This window comes from Prionailurus viverrinus, chromosome D1, assembly GCF_022837055.1.
Source record: "Prionailurus viverrinus isolate Anna chromosome D1, UM_Priviv_1.0, whole genome shotgun sequence".
NCBI lineage: Eukaryota > Metazoa > Chordata > Mammalia > Carnivora > Felidae > Prionailurus > Prionailurus viverrinus.
The window spans coordinates 69,370,297-69,390,506 of record NC_062570.1 but is presented as its reverse complement, the minus strand read 5'-3'; the positions used below and the strand labels follow the sequence as shown (position 1 = coordinate 69,390,506).

General features: G+C 45.7%; 1 protein-coding gene across 9 annotated transcripts in view; it reads right to left on the bottom strand.

The window, feature by feature from the left end:
• The window catches only part of TEAD1 (TEA domain transcription factor 1), a 270,542-nt gene that overhangs the window by 164,628 nt on the left and 85,704 nt on the right, over positions 1 to 20,210 (bottom strand). For all 9 annotated transcript variants that reach the window (XM_047877731.1, XM_047877736.1, XM_047877737.1 and 6 more), the window contains exon 2: positions 17,288 to 17,543. In XM_047877731.1, coding sequence (XP_047733687.1) covers positions 17,288 to 17,444 — 157 coding nt within the window. In that variant the 5' untranslated portion in view covers positions 17,445 to 17,543. The remainder of the gene's footprint in view (positions 1 to 17,287; positions 17,544 to 20,210) is intronic.

Below are 20,210 nucleotides of genomic sequence, written 5' to 3'. Positions count from 1 at the left end.
TCCCACTAATAATACATAAGGATTCCCACTTCTCCACATCCATGGCAATACTTGTTGTCAGTCTTTTTGACCATAACCATCCTAGTGAATATGAAGTGGTATCTCACCATGGTTTTAATTTGCATTTCCAAGATGCCAAATGATGCTGAGCATCTTTACAATGCGCTATTGGTGACCTGTATATTTTCTCAAAAGAAATGCTTATTCAGGTTCTTTGTCTACATTTTAATTGGATTACTTACCTTCTTTATCAGAGTTGCAAGAGTTCTTTCTATAGTCTACATACAAGTCCCACATTAGATTTATGGGTTGAAAATATTTTTCTCCTATTCTCCAGGTTGTTATTTTATTTTCCTGATAGTATCCTTTGAAGCACAAAAGTTTGTAATTTTGATGAAGTATCAATTTATTTTTACTTTTATTACTCATGCTTTCGGTGTCATATTCAAGAAGGCTTTACCTAACCCCAGATCTTAGAAAGACTTATTCCTATATTTTCTTCTAGGTCTTATAGTTTTAGCTTTTAAATTTATGTCTAGTATCTATTTTTAGTTAGTTATGGTGTAGGTTGTGGAGAAAGAGCTCAAATTCATTCCTGACATGTGGATACCCAATAGTCCCAGCACCATTTATCGAAAAACCTATTGCTCCCCTCTTTGAATTAGCTTGGCACATTTGTTGACAATCAATTGACCATAAATATGCAGGATTTTGTTTCTGGACTCTTGTTTCTGTTCCCAAGATACATGTCTAACTTCATACAAGTACCACACCATCTTGATTCAGACTGTATCTTTGTAGTAAGTTGTGAAATCAGGAAGCATGAATCCTCCAACTCTGTTCTTCTTCTCCACGTTATGTCCTGGCTATTCTGAATCCCCTTAATCTCCATATGACTTTTAGGATCAGCTTGTCAATTTCTACTAAGAAGTCTGCTGGAGTTTTAATAGGGATTACATTGAATCTGTAGATCAATTTGGGGATGACGGCTGTAACACTATTAACTCTTCTGATCTGTGAATACAGAATGTCTTTTGATTTATTTCAGGTCTTTTACAATGTCTTTCAACAACGTTTTGTAGCTTGGGGAGTAAAAGTGACACACGTGTCTATTTTCATTTATTCACGAGTTATGTTATCCTTTTTATAATGCTGTAAACAGAACTACTTTCTTAATTTCATTTTTAGACTGTTCATTACAAGTGTACAGAAATACAATTGACTTGGTGTATTGATCTCATATCTTGCAACCTTACCAAATCCTTTATTAGCTTTAATAATTTTTTTTTATATAAAAGATCAGAAAGAGATAATCTTACTTCTTCCTTTTTTAATACAGATGCCTTTTGTTTCATTTTCTTGACTAATTGCCCTGGCTAGAACCTCTAACACAACGTTGAATAGAAGGAGTGAAAGCAAACATCCTTGTCTTATTCCTGATCTTAGGAGGAAAGCATTCAGTGTTTTACTATTAAGTAAACATCATATTACTATGATGCTGGCTGTAGATTTTTTACCAATGCCCCATATCAGGGAGGAAGTTCTCTTCTGAGGCTAGTATGGTAGGCACATAGGAGTTTGTTTCTATCAAGATGAGGTGTGGATTTTGTCAAATGCCTTTTCTCCATCTATTGAGATGATCATGTGATTTTTGTTCTTTATTCTATTGATAAAGTGTATTACGTTAAATTCCGATTTTAAACCAACCTTGCATTCCTGGGGTAAATCCACTTAGTCATGGTGAGTAATTCTTTTTATATGTTGCAGGATTTAGTCTATGAGCATTTTGTTGAGAACTTTTATATCTGTATTCATAAGAGGTTTTGGTCGATAGTTTTCTTGTTATGTCTTTGCCTGATTTTGTGGTCAAGATAATACTTCTCTCCAAGAATGAGTTGGGCATGTGAAGCATTTCACCACATTATCTCATTTAACCCTCATATCAACCTTGTAAGATAGGTGCTAATATTAGCCCCATTTATCAGATGAGGAAATGGAGGTTCAAGAATACTAACATACCCAAGGTTACACATCGGCAGAGCCAGGACTTAAGCCCAGAGAGCCCCCACTCCTGACTCCATGCCCTTAACAACCACGATGAACTTACTCCTATGGGCTGACAAACCCCCATATAAATCAGCCACTAACAAGATTAGTGGTAGGTTAAATCTACGCTAACCAGATTTTGTGACCTGGTCACAAAGGTCTGGTAACCTGCCCTAACTTAAATTAACAACTTTCTAAACTCCACAGCAGTAGCTTGCTTATTAGTTCACTGTTTCACTCAAATGAATCTTTCAGGATCAACAATGTCATCTTAGAATAATCTGTGGAAGTCACATTCAGACAGGTTAAACCAAATCCACAGTCAACCTGAAAAGAGTAAGGCACACACATATGTATGCATAGACACCACTTAGGACATGCCAAATAAGCTTACAAACACACTGTAGCGGGTATATCCAAAGGGGAAAAATTGTCAAAGACTAGCTTTCTAGGAATATGTTTTACTATAGTTATAAAAATCAAATCAGGATGGGAGGAAGGTGGGTTCAGTCACCACAATAGCCAAATCAGGCTCAGCCATCCTTTCTAGCCACTGAGTATCCTATATGGGCAGAATCATGGTGATATGGGCACAAAATTGTAAACCAAGAAAAAGTGTTCCCATTCTCATTGACCCAGGCACAGGGTCAATGTGGTCAGGACAGAAAAACACAGACATGCGGATGGGGTGCTATGGGTTCCACCATAAATTCTGCTTTATCAGGAGGTTACCTCAAAATAAGGTATCCTAATGGAAAGCCCTCTGGGCTCTGTGCCCCAGTTTCTCATCCATGAATTTCTAACTGTTGCCTTCATTATTTCATTAGAATGTTGCACATGTGATAACAATGCAGGGAAAAAATGTCTGCTAGAGATGGAAAGGTGGAATTATTATTACCAACAATTTTCACCAATCCACACATTTTTTTGAGGGCCTCGTGTGTGCCAGGCACTATGCTAAGTGCTAAAGATGCAGACGTGCTGATGACACTGCCCTGCCCCCTGAGGACACGGAGACACAAACACTTTAAAAAAACTGCGCCTGAAAGGCTCTGACAGTTAAATAACTTAATTTAAAAAAAAAAAAAAGTGTGCGCGCGCACACACGCGCACACACACGCACGCACACACACACACACACACACACACACACACACACAAAGGAGCAACTATCTCTGCTTGTGGAGTTTAAGGAAGGGTACGGAGAAAAGGAGAGTATTTTGTACAGGGTCTTAAAGAACCTGTAGGAGTTTGCCAGCCAGATAATAGGATAAAGAGGATCCCAGACACCAGGAAAGCACATTCTCCCCTTTTCGTTGTTTACTTGGAACCAAAACTCTCTCCCAAACCAGGCAGGCAGCAGTTTAGGGACACGGAGTCCAGAGGACCTCAGGTTACAGTTCTGTCAAGCCTCAGAGGCAGCAGACAAGTGGCGGTTGAGACTCCGGTGCTGGCGTCAGACCGATAGGGGCTCATACCTCCGATCCAGGAGTTACGAGTTGCGTGACCCTGAGCCATTTACTTAACCTTTCCGGGCCTTCGTGTCCTCATCTGTGACACGGCAATGATAATAGTAGCTATTCATAAGAGCTGTCGTGAGGCTTAGGTGAGTTGATGTTAAGCGTCTAGAATAGTACCTGGCACACAGCAAGCCCTGGCTAGATGTTCATCATCGTTATTGTGAATCCCTGTTGCAATGCCTGCCCCGGTCAGCCCAGGCCTCACTCAGATCCGTCCATCTCAAAAGTGCCCTACCCCAGCGCACGTGGTCATCCCACCTGGCAAATCCCTTCACCTAACAACTGTTTGCGGTTGCTGTCTCAGGACACACAAGCACTGAGAGAATGCTTCCTAATACACGTGGCTTACGATCCAAGTAACCCAAATAGCATCTTCCATAAGCAGGATCGTATCGCCACGGCATTCTGTGTGTTGCTGTGATACAGCAAATACAAAGGCACATCGAAGTACAGAGACTGCAGAAACAGTTGAATAAACATGCAATCCGATACCTCACATCTGGCCATGTCATCAGCCCCAATACCTTACTCACCATCAAATAGGGTTAAAGCTGTGGCTACTTTATAGGTACAAATGTCTTTATCGGGACATTAATGTGCGCCGAACCTCTCTCAATAAAAGCAGCCATAAACAACAATCTCTTCTAAGCTGTCACGGAAGCTACTGTGTTTGTAATAGAACCATTCATCTGAAAGACAGTTGCCAAAGCTGTCTCAACACAATGGCAAGCTAGTCACAGAGCCAAGGCAGATCCAGGGAAGAGGGCAGACAGAGTAATTGGGACCTTTTCTAAACGGCTGGGGGGGAGTGAAAAAAAACCCTCAGCTTATTAACATATGTTAAATATTACCCCAGATGCTGCAAAGCATTTCCTCCATAGCATTCTCTTATAAGGTAGCCTAAAAGTTCCTCTGGCCTTTGCAAAAGGAACAATGTCTATGGAAATTTTCAGCTAATGACCAATTTCATTGCCTGTGATGAAAAGGCTGTAATGCTATTAAAAAAAAAAATGTTTTTTCAAATAAATTGAATGTCGTGGGCAGCACGTTTCAACGTCACACCTTTCAGACTGTGCTCTGAAAAGGTAAGAAAGAGGGGACTGCAATGATACAGAAAGAGGCTTGAAAGAAATAATATCCTTACAGGCTTTGAAGAGTGAATTTGATTTTATTATTTACCTGGATTTGAAGCATTTGAGAGAAGGGAAGGTGGGCAGACAGAATAATCTGCAGGTTATGCACAAAAGGTAAATATCAAGCAAATGAAACCTACCTGTTATTAATTCAAATGATTATATCAAATGAGAATGTATACTACACCATAGTCTCCAGAGCATTTTCATACTCTAAAAGTCACCTAGCTCTGCTGAAAGGCAATGCAAACACAAGACTATTTGCTAGGAATCTGTTACAAAAAAAAACACGATCATCAAAAAAAAAAACCATTAAAAAAATTTTTTTTAGCAGTTTTATTTACTTTTTGAGAGAGAGAGAGAGAGAGAGAACATGAACAGGAGAGGGGCAGAGAGAGAGGGAAAGAGAGAATTAAGCAGGCTCCGCAGTGTCAGTGCAGAGCCCGATGTGGGGCTTGATCTCACAAACTGTGAAATTATGACCTGAGCCGAAATCAAGCGTCAGACGCTTAACCGAACGAGCCACCCAGGCACTCTTTAAAAAAAACAAACAAACACTTTTTTAAAGACAGGCCCCCTCCCAGCCCTCCATAATAAAACGTGTCCACTACTCCTGTCAAGTTTGAGTTAAATGATAAGCACTGGTGCAGCAGGGGATATGGTGTGTTAACTCCCATTAATATTGTTGTGTCCCTTTGCTGTGAGCGTGCAGACATTAGAAGAATGGATTCAAACGCTTTTCTCTACCTCTCCCATAGCCATTTTACCATAATAGACGAATGTCAGAATAATTCCACTGTTGGTCTGGACAGCTGACTGACAGATCCAACTGGCCAGGGCACCTGTTGAACTCCGGGACCGATGTCCTGAAATCTATAATAAGAACACTCTGTCCTGCTTCCTGCCCCAGCACCACCACTCTCTGACCACCTGTCCCTCAAGACTGTTGCCCTGAAGAGTTCAGTGGCACCAGCTTCCCTTCCACTCACCAAGACCCTGCAAAGCCCACCCCACCCCCCACACCTCCAACAGAATCCCTAGTGAACGTCACACCAAAGTGGACCTAGACAATATGGTTTGCTTCTAATTCTTGGTACTTTCCACATTTTCCTTTAATGAGTATTCCTTACTCAGAACCAGAGGGACAAAATAAACTTGATATAATTATTTTTTCCTCCAATTCCAAAAGCAACATATGTTCGCTATTAAAGAAACTCCATTAATACTGCAATATATAGGAGAAAAGGAGTAAGTCTCCTATAATCCAACCCCTGTGGCAACCACTATTCCTATGTTGTAAATTCCTGCAGATTATTTCTATGATCCTGACCACGTGATACATTTATGTATTTAAATTTACAGAGTTGAACATTCTCTAAGACGGCACCTTTACTAAAGAGATCAGCAGAACACAACCACAATAATAATTATTGAAATGACCACTGTACATCCTATCAGTGGAGAGGGATACAAATAAGTAATGATAGTAAGAACTTAGAGACAAGCTCCCAAGTGACAGGCAAGGCCAAAGCCACGGGATCGTGGAGCTAAAGCTCTAGAAGTCAGCGGGGGAAGAACAAAAAAGACTTGTAATCCACGGTTGTGCCTACAACACCCAAGTGCGTCCAAGCCCCCTCCCCCTGGAGGCTGTACAGGGCCACTTGTCTGGGGCTGCCCAGCCTCTGCGGTGCAACAGGCTCCCAGTGGTCCCCCGCACAGTATGTGACTCTGACCTGGACAAGTTTGCCCCAATCTCCCCTCTCCGACCCCTCCTTTGGCAGAAACCCTGAAGGGGGAGGGGGGAGTTCAACCCTCCCTTAACGAAACACCCCTCTACCTAGGACAGGGAAGCTTAATCCTGTGTGACAACTCCAAAACATTCCTACCTACCTTTCCAACAGGCCCTAAGGGGGCTTAACCTCACAAAAGTACTCTTTTTAGGATTCAGTTCAAAGCACTTTCTCATCTGCAATTGGAGTTCTCTCAGCATTGTTGAGAGGCAGGGAGAGATATGAGGATTTCCTCATCCCATTCTACAGATGATAGTGACAAAGTACAGAAAGCTAATACAGCTTTCCAAAGACACATCACAAATAGGAATAGTATGGGAACGGCCAGAGAAGTTGGGAGGAAGGAGGTAGGAACTGTTAGCATCTTCTTGTGACCCTAAATGTTCCTTCTACCCCACCACTCTGCCACCTGCTTTTTACTATGTCCATACCATGTATTCATTCACTTATACCTAACTCATTCCATTCACATCCATGGGGTCATGTCCTCAAAGAATTTCTCCCAATATCTGGTTACTCTGGCACATTTATTTACAAATTCACACTTCACTACTATGCACTTCAACATTCAAGTGATTAATGAACCCAGTGCTGATGAGGTTCCCCATGTTTTACTTCCTCTTCCCCAATGGTCATCACCCACGCTCGTATCAGTTGACCACATTCATGGCCACACCTCGAAACTCATCGCTCGAAATCTCTCCACCTCTAATCTCAGATGCTGCCTCTCCCATGCGTGACCACAGCCTCCTACCCTGCCTCTTCTCCTAACTAGCAGAGGCTCTGGGCAGTACATGCCATGACGTAGCCCCTCCAGCTTCCCCTTGTCCCTTTCCCAACCTGGGCTGGTAAAACCATGTGATCACCAGCACCTTGGCGTCTCAGGTCCCAACTTTGACAACTGTCAAAATATGGATGAACCAATAATCCTCTGGTGAAAAAAAAATACATGTATCACAAAATCACGCCAATGGGCTTCCCAAAAAGTACTGCTCTCCACCTATACATGAATTAACTCAAAATTGATTATAAGCTTAAATATAAAATATAAAACTATACACCTTTTTGAACAAAACATCGGAGAAAATCTTCAGGATCTAGGGCTAGGCAATGAGTCCTCAGACTGGCCATCAGAAGTATAATCCACAAAAGGGAAAATTAATAAATTGGATCTCATCAAAATTAAAAACTTTTAATGTGGGATCCCATGTGAAGAAAATGAAAAGAAAAGCAACAGACAAGGAGCCAATATTTGCAAACCACATATGCAACAAAGGAGTCATATTTAGAATAAACTCCCTAAACTCAACAGTAAAAACATAAAGAATCCAATTAGAAAATGGACAAAGGACATGAGCAGACATTTCACTGAAGAGAATATACAGATGGCTAATAAGCACATGAAAAGATGCTCCACATCATTAGTCACTAGGGAAATGCAAACTACAACCCACACGAGATACGACCACACACTTCTCAGAATGGCTAAAATAAACAAGGGACAACATCAAATGCTGGTGAGGATGCAGACAACCTAGATCGCAGGGAAAAACGTGAAGCTGCTCTGGAAAACAGGGGACCGGTTAAAAACAACAACAACAACAAAAACAAAACAAAAAAAGAAAACCCAGAAAGTCCCAACTACCACTGCTGGCCATTTTATCCCGCAGAAATGAAAACTCACGTTCACACAAAAACCTGTGTATATCAACGGCCATAGGAGCTTTATCTGTAATAACCAGAAACTAGAATCAGTCCAGATGCCCTTAAACAGACATCCCACAGAAAACACTCAACAATAAGAAGGAACAAGCCATTGATAACACGCCAACAACAGGGATGAATCTCCAGGGAATGATGCGGAATGGAAAAAACGAACGCAAAAGGTTCCATACAGTATGATCCCATTATATAACAGGTTCGAAATGGCAACATTTTAGAAACAGATCGATTAAAGGTTGTCAGGAGTTAAAGCCGGGGGAGGCGGGACAGAGCTGGGTGTGGTCATAAAAGGGCAAGTCCAGGGATCCTAGTGGCACTGGGACTGTTCTGCACCCTCACTATGGTGGTGGATCACTGGTGGGTTATCTATCAACGCGAATATTCTGGTTGGGACAGGATGTAACAGTTTTTGCTAAATGTAACCATTGGGGGGATAATGGACAACACGTACAGGGGATCACTGTGTATTTCCTACAATGGCACGTGAATCTACTTATCTCAATACAGATTTCAATTAAAAAAAGGAAATAAACGGGATGCCTGGGTGGCTCAGCTGGTTAAGCATCCGACTTCGGCTAAGGTCATGATCTCACGGTTTGTGGATTTGAGCCCCGTGTCAGTACAGAGCCTGCTTGGAATGCTCTCTCCCTCTCTCTCTGCTCCTCCCTGACTTGCGCTTTCTCTCTCTTTCTCTCTCTCTCTCAAAATAAATAAATGAACTTTAAAAAGAAAAAGAAGGCTCTCCAGGTTCTCTCAGGGCCTCCTGCCAGTGCTGGGCAATACCTTCGCTCACCCCAGCTCCCCCACAGCATCTCTACTAAGCCTGATCTACTTTTCCAAAGCCCGCAACCCGCCTCGGCCCACATGACCTTACTCCCCTCATCAGTAGACCCGATCATTAGGCCCTCCCCGGACCCTCCGCCCATCTGGTCCTGGCATTGTGCCTCAGAGTAAAAGAAGCCCTACCCCCTCTTAAAGTCACTTCTGGGTTCTGTGTCACCAAATATATCCTCACCTCATCAATTTCTGTCCCCTGCTAACCACCCTCCCCTGTCCTAAGGGAAGTCTTCCTCCAACTACTCACGTCCTTCAAGATACCATCTCATGGCTGCTCCTGTGTGTGGCCAGATCTCTCCAAAGACTAGGCCATGGTCGTGTTCTGTCTCGGTACAGAGGAAACATAATCTGACTAATGTAGCTTACTTCCTGTACCCAAACCTTGTAAGGACTGTTTCAAATGTCAGTCTCATTCTCTGCTCATTTCTTCCCCCCCCCCCCCCCACTCTAAAAAATGTGCTCCTGTCCTCCTGGACCCAGGCTGTAGCCTCCTAGCCCTATGGCTCTCAACCTGGCTGATCACCCAAATTTCTCAGGGAGCTTTAAAAAATATAGATTCCCAGACCATTTTCCTAAAGGTTCTCATTTGATTGGTTTGAGTTAGTTTTTTTTTTTTCCTTTTCTTTTTCTTAAAGGCTTAAAAAGCTTCTCAAGTGCTTCTGCTGATGACGGTCAGGCTGGGGAACTACCGATGTGTCTCTCTTTTTCTCAAAAAGACACTTCTTTTTATTGTCCCACTCCAACAGGTACCTCATTTAAAAATTGTGCCAGCTTCACTGTGACCCACTGGGATTGCCTAAGGGACCACTTCTCTGATGGCGAGCCCCCAGCCAGCCTTGGTGGCTGCCCAGGGCCTCGAGCTCTTGACAGAACTCACCTCCTCCTTCCTCTCCTGTCTACAAACCTGCTTCTCCAGTCTCCACTCCCCACTTCACCCTCCGGGCCCCCAGAAGCGGAACCCTGCCATCACTCAACCCCGCCTTCTCTTTCACAAATCCCACTGGGTTGGCCGGTCCTGTTGGTTCCACATCTGGAACTTCTCTGCCCACACTGCTGGTACCTGCTTCAGGCCTCTTCCTCTCCCACTGGGCTCCTGCGATAGTCATCTAGCTTGCCTACACGCCTGCAGAGCCGGCTTCGTAAAACACCAGCTGAGTCACGTCATCTCTCCGGGAAAAATGTAATGGCTTCCCTTTGTCCTCAGAATGACCACCAGACACCACGCTGTGGCCTTCACGGTCCTCCATGATGCAGAGGCAGCCCAAGCCCACCTGCCACCACCCTCCCACATACACCCTCATTTCTAAGAGCACCAGAGGGATGCCCTCGCAGGACCCTGTGCCTTTCTCACCCGGTCTGCTTAGATCTGTTCGCCCTTCCCTTCTCCGTCTCTTGCCACAGCAGCAAGTCTGAGCCTAGGTGCAACATCACCTGAAGTTTTGTGCAGTGATCCTGTAACTTCACCCAACTATGCATCTCCCTAGGGAGAAGAACCACAACTTTCTATGGTTTTCAAAGGGGTCCATAATCCAAAGTAAGCGAAAAACACACACTACGTGGCCTTCTCCCATTCAAAGTTAGCTCAGGTAAGTCTGCCTCTCTGCCTCTGCCTCCTTCATTCTTCTGCATTGTCTAATAGAGGCATGTGCATTCCCCAGTCACAATCACTTCCCACTGCCCTACCACTAAGCTGTGTATATCTCTAGTAGGGCATACACTTCCCTCCAGATCAATATGTACAGCTGACCCTTGAACAACACCGGGGTTAGGGGCGCCGACCCCCTAAAGAGTCAAAAATCCTACAGAGTCAAAAGTTTAACTTTTGGCTCCCCCAAAACTTAACTATTAAAGAGCCTACTGTTGACCAGAAGCCTCACCAATGATAGAAATGGTCGATGAACACATATTTCATATGTCGTGTGAAGCATAGTATATGCTGCAGTCTTGTAATAAAGTAATCTAGAGTAAAGAAAATTATTTTGGGGGCACCTGGGTGGCTCAGTTGGTTAAGTGTCCAACTTTTGACATTGGCTCAGGTCATGATCTCATGGTAGTGGGATCGAGCCCCGTGTCAGGCTCCACATCAAGTGTGGAGCCTGCTTGGGATTCTCTCTTCCCACTCTGCCCCTCCCACCCTCTCAAAATAAGGAAATATTTTTTAGACACAAACTTATTTTTAAAATCATAAGGGAGAGAACATACACTTACAATACTGCACCACGTTGATCTTAAACAGCCTGTATAGAGCGGGTCTGCACAGTTCAAGCCCTTGTTGCTCAAGGATCAACTGTAGTTAATTGTATAAAGTGGCTTGCTTTCAGATGTCAGCTCCACCACTTATCTACTATGTGACCTTGAGCAATCGATTTGACCTTGGGCCTCAACTTCCTCAGCTGTCAAGTACCTGTATCGCTGGGTTGTCACGAGGAATAAACAAGACAACACGTTCTCAAACAAAAAGAAAAGTGTCTAGGGATGCCTGGGTGGCTCCATCAGTTAAATGTCTGACTTCAGCTCAGGTCATGATCTCAGGATTTGTGAACTCGAGCCTCGCATCAGGCTCTGTGCGGACAGCTCGGAGCCTGAAGCCTGCTTTGGATTCTGTGTCTCCCTCTCTCTTTGCCCCTCCCATGCTCATGCTGTGTGTGTGTCTCTCTCTCGATAATAAATAAACGTTAAATTTTTTTTTTTTTTAAACAAAAAAACTTCCCAGCCAAAACGCTGCTGATGACGCTGGCTTTGCTTTTCTCACAGGAACCAAAGTCTTTCAAAATCCTCTACTACTCAACGTGTTCTGAGGAGTCCAGAATTAACCCTCATTCTACCACTGGGCCCACCTGGGCAGAAATCCTTCCTACCTCTTGTATTAGCATCCGCCAGCACCTAGCAAAAACCAGGATTTCTTCTTCCTCACCTAGGAAGACCGTTAAATATACAAACACCTTTCTCTCTCTTTTTTCCCCCGCCTGCGTTCTCTTCTCCCTTTCTTTCTAGCCAGTGCCTCTACCAACAGAGGCCCTCTGGGCTCAGGATTACTCACCAACCTTTCTCTGTTTTCAATGATAATTCAGGTATGCATGTATTGGACAAACATCACTGATAGCTTCTATGTCTGACAAGGCAGTCAGGGTGGGGTCCTTGCCTTACGGGGCTTCTAGTCTGTTCTCAGGGCACAGTTCTTTGTGCTTCCCATTTGTAGCCAACTCACTTGAAATAATACCCTGAATCACAGGTCAGACAGAAAGAGGAAATCAAAGATGCCACATGATGTCCAGGTGCAGAAAAACAAGTTCACCTCAGGCCCCAAGCGTCACTTTTCCAAGTGGCCTAGAGATCCCACAGGGCTTGGATTTTATAGCCATTTCCACATCAAGGCCTCTGGGGCCTACAGGCACAGGCCACTTTCCTGGTCTTGAAAGGGGATGTTCCTGCATTTTCCCAACCAGCTCTTGAAACCAGGAGGACCACAGATTTTAGTCTCTGCCTAACCGATTAATGCTCACCCATTCTGACATCCCCTGCTGTCACCTCACTACAAGTGCCCCCCTCCCTTTTCTGTCAGTGCCTTTGTGAAGTAGGCAGGGGCCCCTTCCATGTCCAGTGCTCCCCCAGCTGGCAGGGTTCAGCTTGAACAACTGGAGAGGACTGGCCCACAGGGGTCTTCCTTCTCACCCCCTCAAACTTCTGTCGTCCTCACAGTTCTTCTCTCCAGGACTAACCAGTAGGTCTGGCATCCCAGCAAGAAAGGGGCCATCCATGGAGCTGTCCCTAGGTGAGGACCCCCAAGACATTTGCTCATAAAAGGAGAAAACCATTGCCTAGCAATTGCTCTGTCCAGGCCGCCTGTAGGATCCCAGGGCACCAGAATCTTCCAGACAGCTTCCTGGCCACCATCATGGCCAGCCTTGTGATCTAGGATCCTCCCTGCTGCGTTATTTGAGAAGCTTTCCTCCTGCCAGCATTGGGCCAGGTGCCCTGGACGTTGGTGGCCAAGAACAGGCTTCAAAAGGCTAAGTGGAAGGTGACCATCTTCAAAGGGTCCTCAGACTTCCCAGAATGCTCTGGCACACAGCCCTGACCTCAGGTCAGTGTTTCCTGCACATGAACTTGTGATGGCTCCGTGAGGGCAGGGACCGTGTCTGTCTGGTTCACTGCTGTATCCCTGACAACCCCCGGCACCCGGCTGGAATACAGGCGGCGCTCAATACTGATCTGTTGAATTAACACATAATGACCTCCACCAAGCAAGGAATGAAAGCACGTGAAAAGAGCCCAGGTCTGGGGGTCAGACAGACCTGGATGTGAAACCTTCTGGCTATACCATTTACACTAGTCATGTGCTTTCTCATCGACACAGTGGGGATCAGAATATCCACCTCAAAATGTCATTGGGAGCAGTAGATGGAAAGCGTATGGAAAGCCTTTAGCCCAGCTCATGGCAGACAGCACTTTTCGTTTTCTGTTCACAAACACTTCCATAGCGCTCACCGGATGCCGGACATCGTCCAAACGTGGCAGGGGGAATCCCAGATCACAATTAGTTTGTTTAAGTCTTGTAACAGTCCCACAAAGTAGGATCCATTTAAATCCCTTTTGCGGTGGTGGAAACGAAGGCACCAGGAGGAAAAGCAACTTGCCCAAAGTCTGATATCTAGAGGAGGCAGGGCCAAGCCTCCTATCAATTCCAAAGTCCAAAATTTTAAGTGCTGCACTCTTCGGTCTCTAAAGCAATCAGTGGAGGAATGTTAGCTGCTGTCCCTACCCTGGTTTGATTATAGGAGATAACGGGACCACAGTGCTAGACTAGGGTTTTCAGCTGCAAAACAAACACATCTGGGTATCCCTGTGGTTCACGGCTTTGTTTTAAAAACTAATGGCCTGTTCCCGTGAAATCTAATCTCAGACCAGTTTGCTGATCAAAACCTTCTCTCCCATTGTGTCCTCTTGCCATCTCCTCTCCAACTATCTACCAGAAAAAGAGACACTCAGCTACATAAAAATAGGAAACACAGAGAGAGAGAGAGAGAGAGAGTGAGCTTGCAGAGAGGCCTCAATCTCCTAACTATCCCTAAGGACAGGTGCCCACACAGAGGGGCCCAAGGCAGAAAAGTAGTCTGTCCACGTGGAGGCCAATCACATCAAGTCTCAGCTTCCCCACAGACCCGGGCAGCAGAGGGAGAATCAAGCCATCTCTTCTAATGGCCCAAACCTCCTCATAAAGAAAGCTTTCCATTTTGCCCCTCTATAAGACTGCATTTGCCCTATTGCCGACCACGGAGGAAATGTCATTACCAAAATAAATCAGCGCTGCACTTGACCTTCCTTCTCAAATGGCTCAGTATTAGTGACATCACAATGCACTCTACAAATGCTCAGAAATATTGGAAAACCCCCCTCAAGTCAAAAACACTTGGTATTTCACTAAAAAGCATTAGATTATTTTGATTTTATTCCACGGAATCTAAAATGCTTTCAATGTTTTCATTTTCAAAATGCTCAGAAGAAAAAGAACGCTCTTAGGACCTTAGGGCACTTCGACTCTGGGTCTGGTTTGTGCCTGGTTCATGTATGGTAAGATGGGGAACAAGCCAGAAGCCAGGGAACAGTACCTCTGGCCCCACACTGCTCACTGACACAATCCACAATCCCCGAGTGGCAGGGCCCTCATTGTGGAGGTTCCCACGTCTAACTTCTCTTACCCTCAAAGTCACAGGGGAATCAGCAGCAGCCCTCCTGAGGGATGTCGTCTCCACCTCTCGAGTCCCTGCTAACTCCATGTGTCGCTTTCAAATTACCAGTCAGAGCACCACCCCTCCATGCTGGCCACCGAGAGGGGGTTGAGGGCATGGCTTCAAGACCACCGCAGCAAATGCATTTCCTGCACCCCCCCATCCGGACACGTGACCCCGCAGCAGTTGTAATTCCTAATGCTGCTTGCTCGAAAGACCTCCCCATTTTAAATCAGCTTGGTCGCTACTAACACAGTAAGTCGGTGGAATGTTGGTTTAAGGAAAGAAAGAATCCATACATCAAGAACAAGTGCTCTCATACTGATCACTCTTACTGAGGTACAAAGTCCCGGCATCACCAAACGTACAAGTCTCGGGGACCCATAGACATCAACCACTTTAATTGACTCTTTTTCCTTTCCACGGAGGAGAAAACGGAGATTCAGGCAGAAGGCAAATCTGTCCGCGGGTGGTAAAGGACTCCAATCCAAAACTTCTTGGTTATTTTTCCATATTCAGCCCAGTGCCTCGGACACCCCATGACCACCAACAAGAGCACTTAACACACGCATTTCCACAAAAAAATTGTTTCTGTGATGGTGTTATAGGCAGACTGGTTAAATCTACCAATGCTGCTACCTAAAAAGTAAAACCAACAGAGAAGAAAACACAATCGGGAGTAGACAAAATTAACTTTTGCTCTGAATTAAGTTCTCGGCCGCAAACCTAAAGCACAAGCACCTTTCCAGTATCCTCTGTGAGAAGAGAAGGGTAGTAGTTCCTACCCACCAGGATGTGCGATACTCGGCCGGTATTTTAGAGAACAACAATTTCTGGACTAACAAACTAGAGTTGTACAACGGAGAGCAGCCTGAAGCCGCCTTCACAACTAGTAATAAAATCAGCTTCAAAGGAGGCGGAAGGATTAAAGTACTTTCCTCTGCCTTTAAAATGGGGGGCGGGGGTGCATTTTTAGGTATGAAGACAAGACCCTGCAAGCATATCCCCAGGCTGAGGAAGGGTAGCCCAGGAAAGACACACACACACACACACACACACACACACACGCACGCGCGCACACACAGAGAGAAAACAGACAGCCCTGAAACTTTCTACCCACAGCAGCTGATATGTTTCACCCTGAGTCCATTTCACCAATGGACACAAAGAAGCTTCTCTGGCTACAAAGGATCACAGGAGAGCATAAAACAAATGAAGGCTTGGGCTCTCTCCCCTGTGTGTGTGACACTGACAGGCTGGAGACTCCAAGGCTGCAGAAAGCAAAATTTCCCTTGTTTCCATTACATCATCCAAGTTGGAGAAGGGGAGGGCAGGGAACACAGCTGGTAGCAGCTGCACCACCATCTGCCTTCTCCTTAGCCGCGTGTGCTAGTTTGAGCAGCAGCCTCCTACGGCCCCAGATAGACGAGGCGCAGGATTAAAGGTACAACACCCTATTATGGAAGAGCTTTCAAATTATTTAGAAATAAATCACTTCCATGATAAGTTAACAACCTCAGGTAGGCTGCTGGGCCAGTTCTCTTGGAGGTTCGGCGATTTGATTGCGTCTCTTTAGACTCTTTAGACTCTTCAGCACAAGCTCTGTCAACTCAACGTGCCCAATTAGACAGGCAGAACGTGCAGGCAACCACCTGCCATCTGCTTCCCAAAAGGTGAGCAAGCACAGGTCTGCAGCTGGAAGCACTCAGGGAAGGACCAGGGAACATTCAACCCCAGCACACAAGCCCCAGACTAGTGGATGGGTGCTTGCCGCGGCCCTTGGCACCCCAAGCCATTTGGTTAACCAGTCTTCCCTTCGCAGGCACTCCTGAAGTTTCCTTTAAAACGCACTGCTAAGCGTCCCCTTGCGGAAGGGGAGGCTGGTGAGAGCCTGGGGGCTAACACCTTGTCTGGCCATTCAACTGCAAACTGGCAACACAGCGGTTAAGATTGTGGTCTGAAGGTCTGAGCAAGCCACATACATGTCTGACTGGCCTATGCAGGGTTGTGCTTAAAAAACAAAAATGCCAGCTTTTAAAAATGAGTAGATTTCATGTATCAACATCTATATTGCTAGCTCTTCCTGGGGGGAGGGAGTGTGGGGGGCGGGAATCAAGAGATCTGGTAGCACCAAGTCCCGTTTCCACGTGACACCAGTCAATTACCGGGAGCTCATACGCGGCAGGCTTCCGTGAGACTGGCCACGTGCTCCTAAGAACTAGCCCCGACACATGGGGGTCTGTGCATGTCACTGCGACTGTGCTCCAACCTGGACCTTGAGAGCTTTTGTTATAATGCTGCTGAGCACGTAGAAGGACAAGAAAACCCCAGAGAATGATTTCCCGACGGCCCTTTATGGACTCTTCTGGTTAGCTGAGATTTAGTCCCTTGATGGCCAACTAAAATCCACAAAGATCATCGAACCCAAGCCAGTGAATGGATCTCAGGACGAGGCTAGCGACAATCGTCCCTTATTACAAAAGCACATCGTAGCATTCCAGACCACTTACCATACATCTTGCCTTCGTCTGATAAGATGATTTTCCTCCTCCCACATGGCGGATAGATAGCCAAGGCTTCCTGAAAGCTCTGCTCAATGTCAGGGCTCCAGACCCCTTCCGCATCATTGTCAATCGGCTTATCTGCAGAGTCGCTCATCCTTTCCATGTTTTCGGCAGGGCTCTCACTGCCGCTCCAGCTGCTGGGCTCAATTTTGGCGGTTGGATTTTCCAAGCCGGAGCCTGGAGCCTTTTCAAGAAAATAAACCTAAGAGAGAAATGAAAAGATAGCATAAGGACGAGGTAATGACCAACATACTGCTCTCACTAGTTCTATTACCCGTTCTTCAGTCACTGGCTTTGCTCGAAAAATAAGTCCTAGCAGAGAATACGGAATCCAGGGGTCCAGGCGGCTTTTGTTCTTTATGGATCATGTTAAACACTCATACGCAAACGCGATGGCAGGCAGAAACTGGATAGTCTTCACAGATGTGAGAACAGTACTCACTCGGAGTTACAAGTTCACAGCGAATCCTGCAAAAACCTCTGACTGAATGCCTCCAATCTACCAGGAGCACTTTACTCAAGGATAATCCAATGTCCACGGCAAAACCAGTGGTTCAAAAGGAAATAAAGTAAAGCAAAAGATGTCTGCCTCACTGCGGCAAGTGGCACGAGAACTCAAAAATGTCAAATCAGCCCAGTCGGTGTGTCACTGAGATCGCCAGAATGCAAGACGGTGGCAGGAGGGAGGAAGGAGGAGATACTGTTATCCTAAATACTCATTCCACTAAAACCAGTGCCAACTGCCCTGAATCTGCTTCTATACAGCATTTCTCTGCGGGGCTTTTGCCCTATACGCTCAGCTCACTTGGCCGCTCTCAGCTTCTAGACTGTAACCCTGCAGCAAAGACCAAGACGCCCCTGCCCTCGCCTCCCCTGCGACCTCGACAAGTGGCCTGCGCATTTGCAGAAATGTTTTTACACCTACACGGGGCACTTCATCTGGTAGCCTGCTTGGAATTTCTGATCACATGAGAACCGTAGGGAGTCTTTTCATTTATTCTTCTGTAGCACTGAAGATTACAGAAGCACCAGAAATTTTTCTCAAAGATTTATTCCCCTTAAATTATGCATGTAACCTATGGTCATAATGGGATAAGCTTTCCAAACAAATGTCAAACCGGCACAAACACCAATGTGAAAATGATCTAATCCAGTACCCCCTGCCGTCTGCACACTAACATATCGATATTCCTTTGTCGAAGAGGCATCAGATCATTAATTCAAAGGCTTCCCCAAAAGGGGAGAAGAAATGCGCCTGGGGATGGATCGAAGAAGGGAGGCACAGGACCGGAGCAGGGACAGCTCGGTGTGACCACCATCCCATCCACCTCCACACCTCAAGTCCACACGATATTACAACAGAGGCGGCCAGAAGGGCAGCAGATGCCGGCGGCCCCACCAGGCGCAGGGGACCTGTTCGGCGTTCTGGGGCAGTCCCCTGAGAGCAAGCAACCTGTCTTCTTTCCTTCTCGCTCCCAACTGCACCCCCTCTCACCTGCCCTCCCCCAGCTGCGTAGATCAACAGATCCCAGGTGCAGAAACTCAGGGGCATGTGAACATGACACAATTAATGGTGTACCTGGTGGGTGCGTTTGGCTTCTTAGCCTGACAGCTTTTTGGATCTAGCAGCCCCTGGATAAAAGAAACCCTCAGGTTGTCTGCCTTTAAATGCTGCCATTGACCCATCACTCAAGGAGCTTGTCAGCAAAATATTTACCACGTCTTACCAACACGTGTGCGTTAACACAGGACTTTAAAACCTGCCAAACGTTGAGGCATAAACTCTGCCACAAGAAAAGGTCTTGTGATTGACCTGCAGATGAACTCCATGATGCCTCCAGTGTGGGCTTTTCGAATTCTCAAATTATTCTATTTTTTTTTGGTTGGGATTTAGGAGTCTTACAAAACTCAGGCTGACCTGTACTACTCTACCCGACAGTCGCTTCCACCTCCAAAGCACTTTCTCGGAAGAAGTACGAGAATATGAGCAAACGTTTTGAGGTAGCAGCCAGCCCGCCTTCTCCTTCTCTACCTGACCCCAAAATAGAACAAAACAAAACAAAACAAAACAAAACAAAACAAAACAAAACAAAACGAACGGCACAAAAAAACACAGGCCAGTCCCTCTGGGCTCTGGGCAGCTCCCAGCAGTATGAATTCACTGTAGGGAGCCTCACCGTAGGATGAACGGGTGATGTATGTGCCCAGCATGCAACCTCGATGGTGGAGGGATAGAATCCAGGACAGTGAGGGCCTGCTGAGGGACCGGGAGCGTGACTTGCCTAAGGAGAACACCACCGTGTGAGTGAGAGCCACAGAGTCTCCAGGCCAAAATACAGCGGCACCCCCTGATCCTATGCTTGACATCTTCTCTAACTCTTCCATCAGCTGCTCACACGGTCTGCACTTGAACATCCCCAATGGCAAGGAACCCACTCCCTCCCCAATACCACTTCCTTTGTACTGGCGTGCTGAGATTCTTCCATCTGGGAGGCTAAAACCCAGTTAACATCTACCTATTCATCCCCTGAGGGTCTATCCCTCAAGGGACAGAAATGGAGCAACCCTCCCCCCCACCAACAAACACCCATTGAGGTATGGCTGGAACAGCCCCCAGCCTCCTGATTACGTTCCAGACTAGGCATAATTCACATTGTCCCTCTGCCCAGCCCTCATAAATGCATCCCAGTTTGTCCACAACCCTTCATAAATGACACTCAGATTCATAAACCTATGATTCATAAAACTTCCAAGCTCCCAAGTGCTGCTCCTGAATTTCCTCTCTTGTGCAACTGGCTTCGGAGCTAAAAACGGGAGTTTATATTTATTCCTATTAAATTCCATTATTTTTACCCTTAGGGCATGGCTC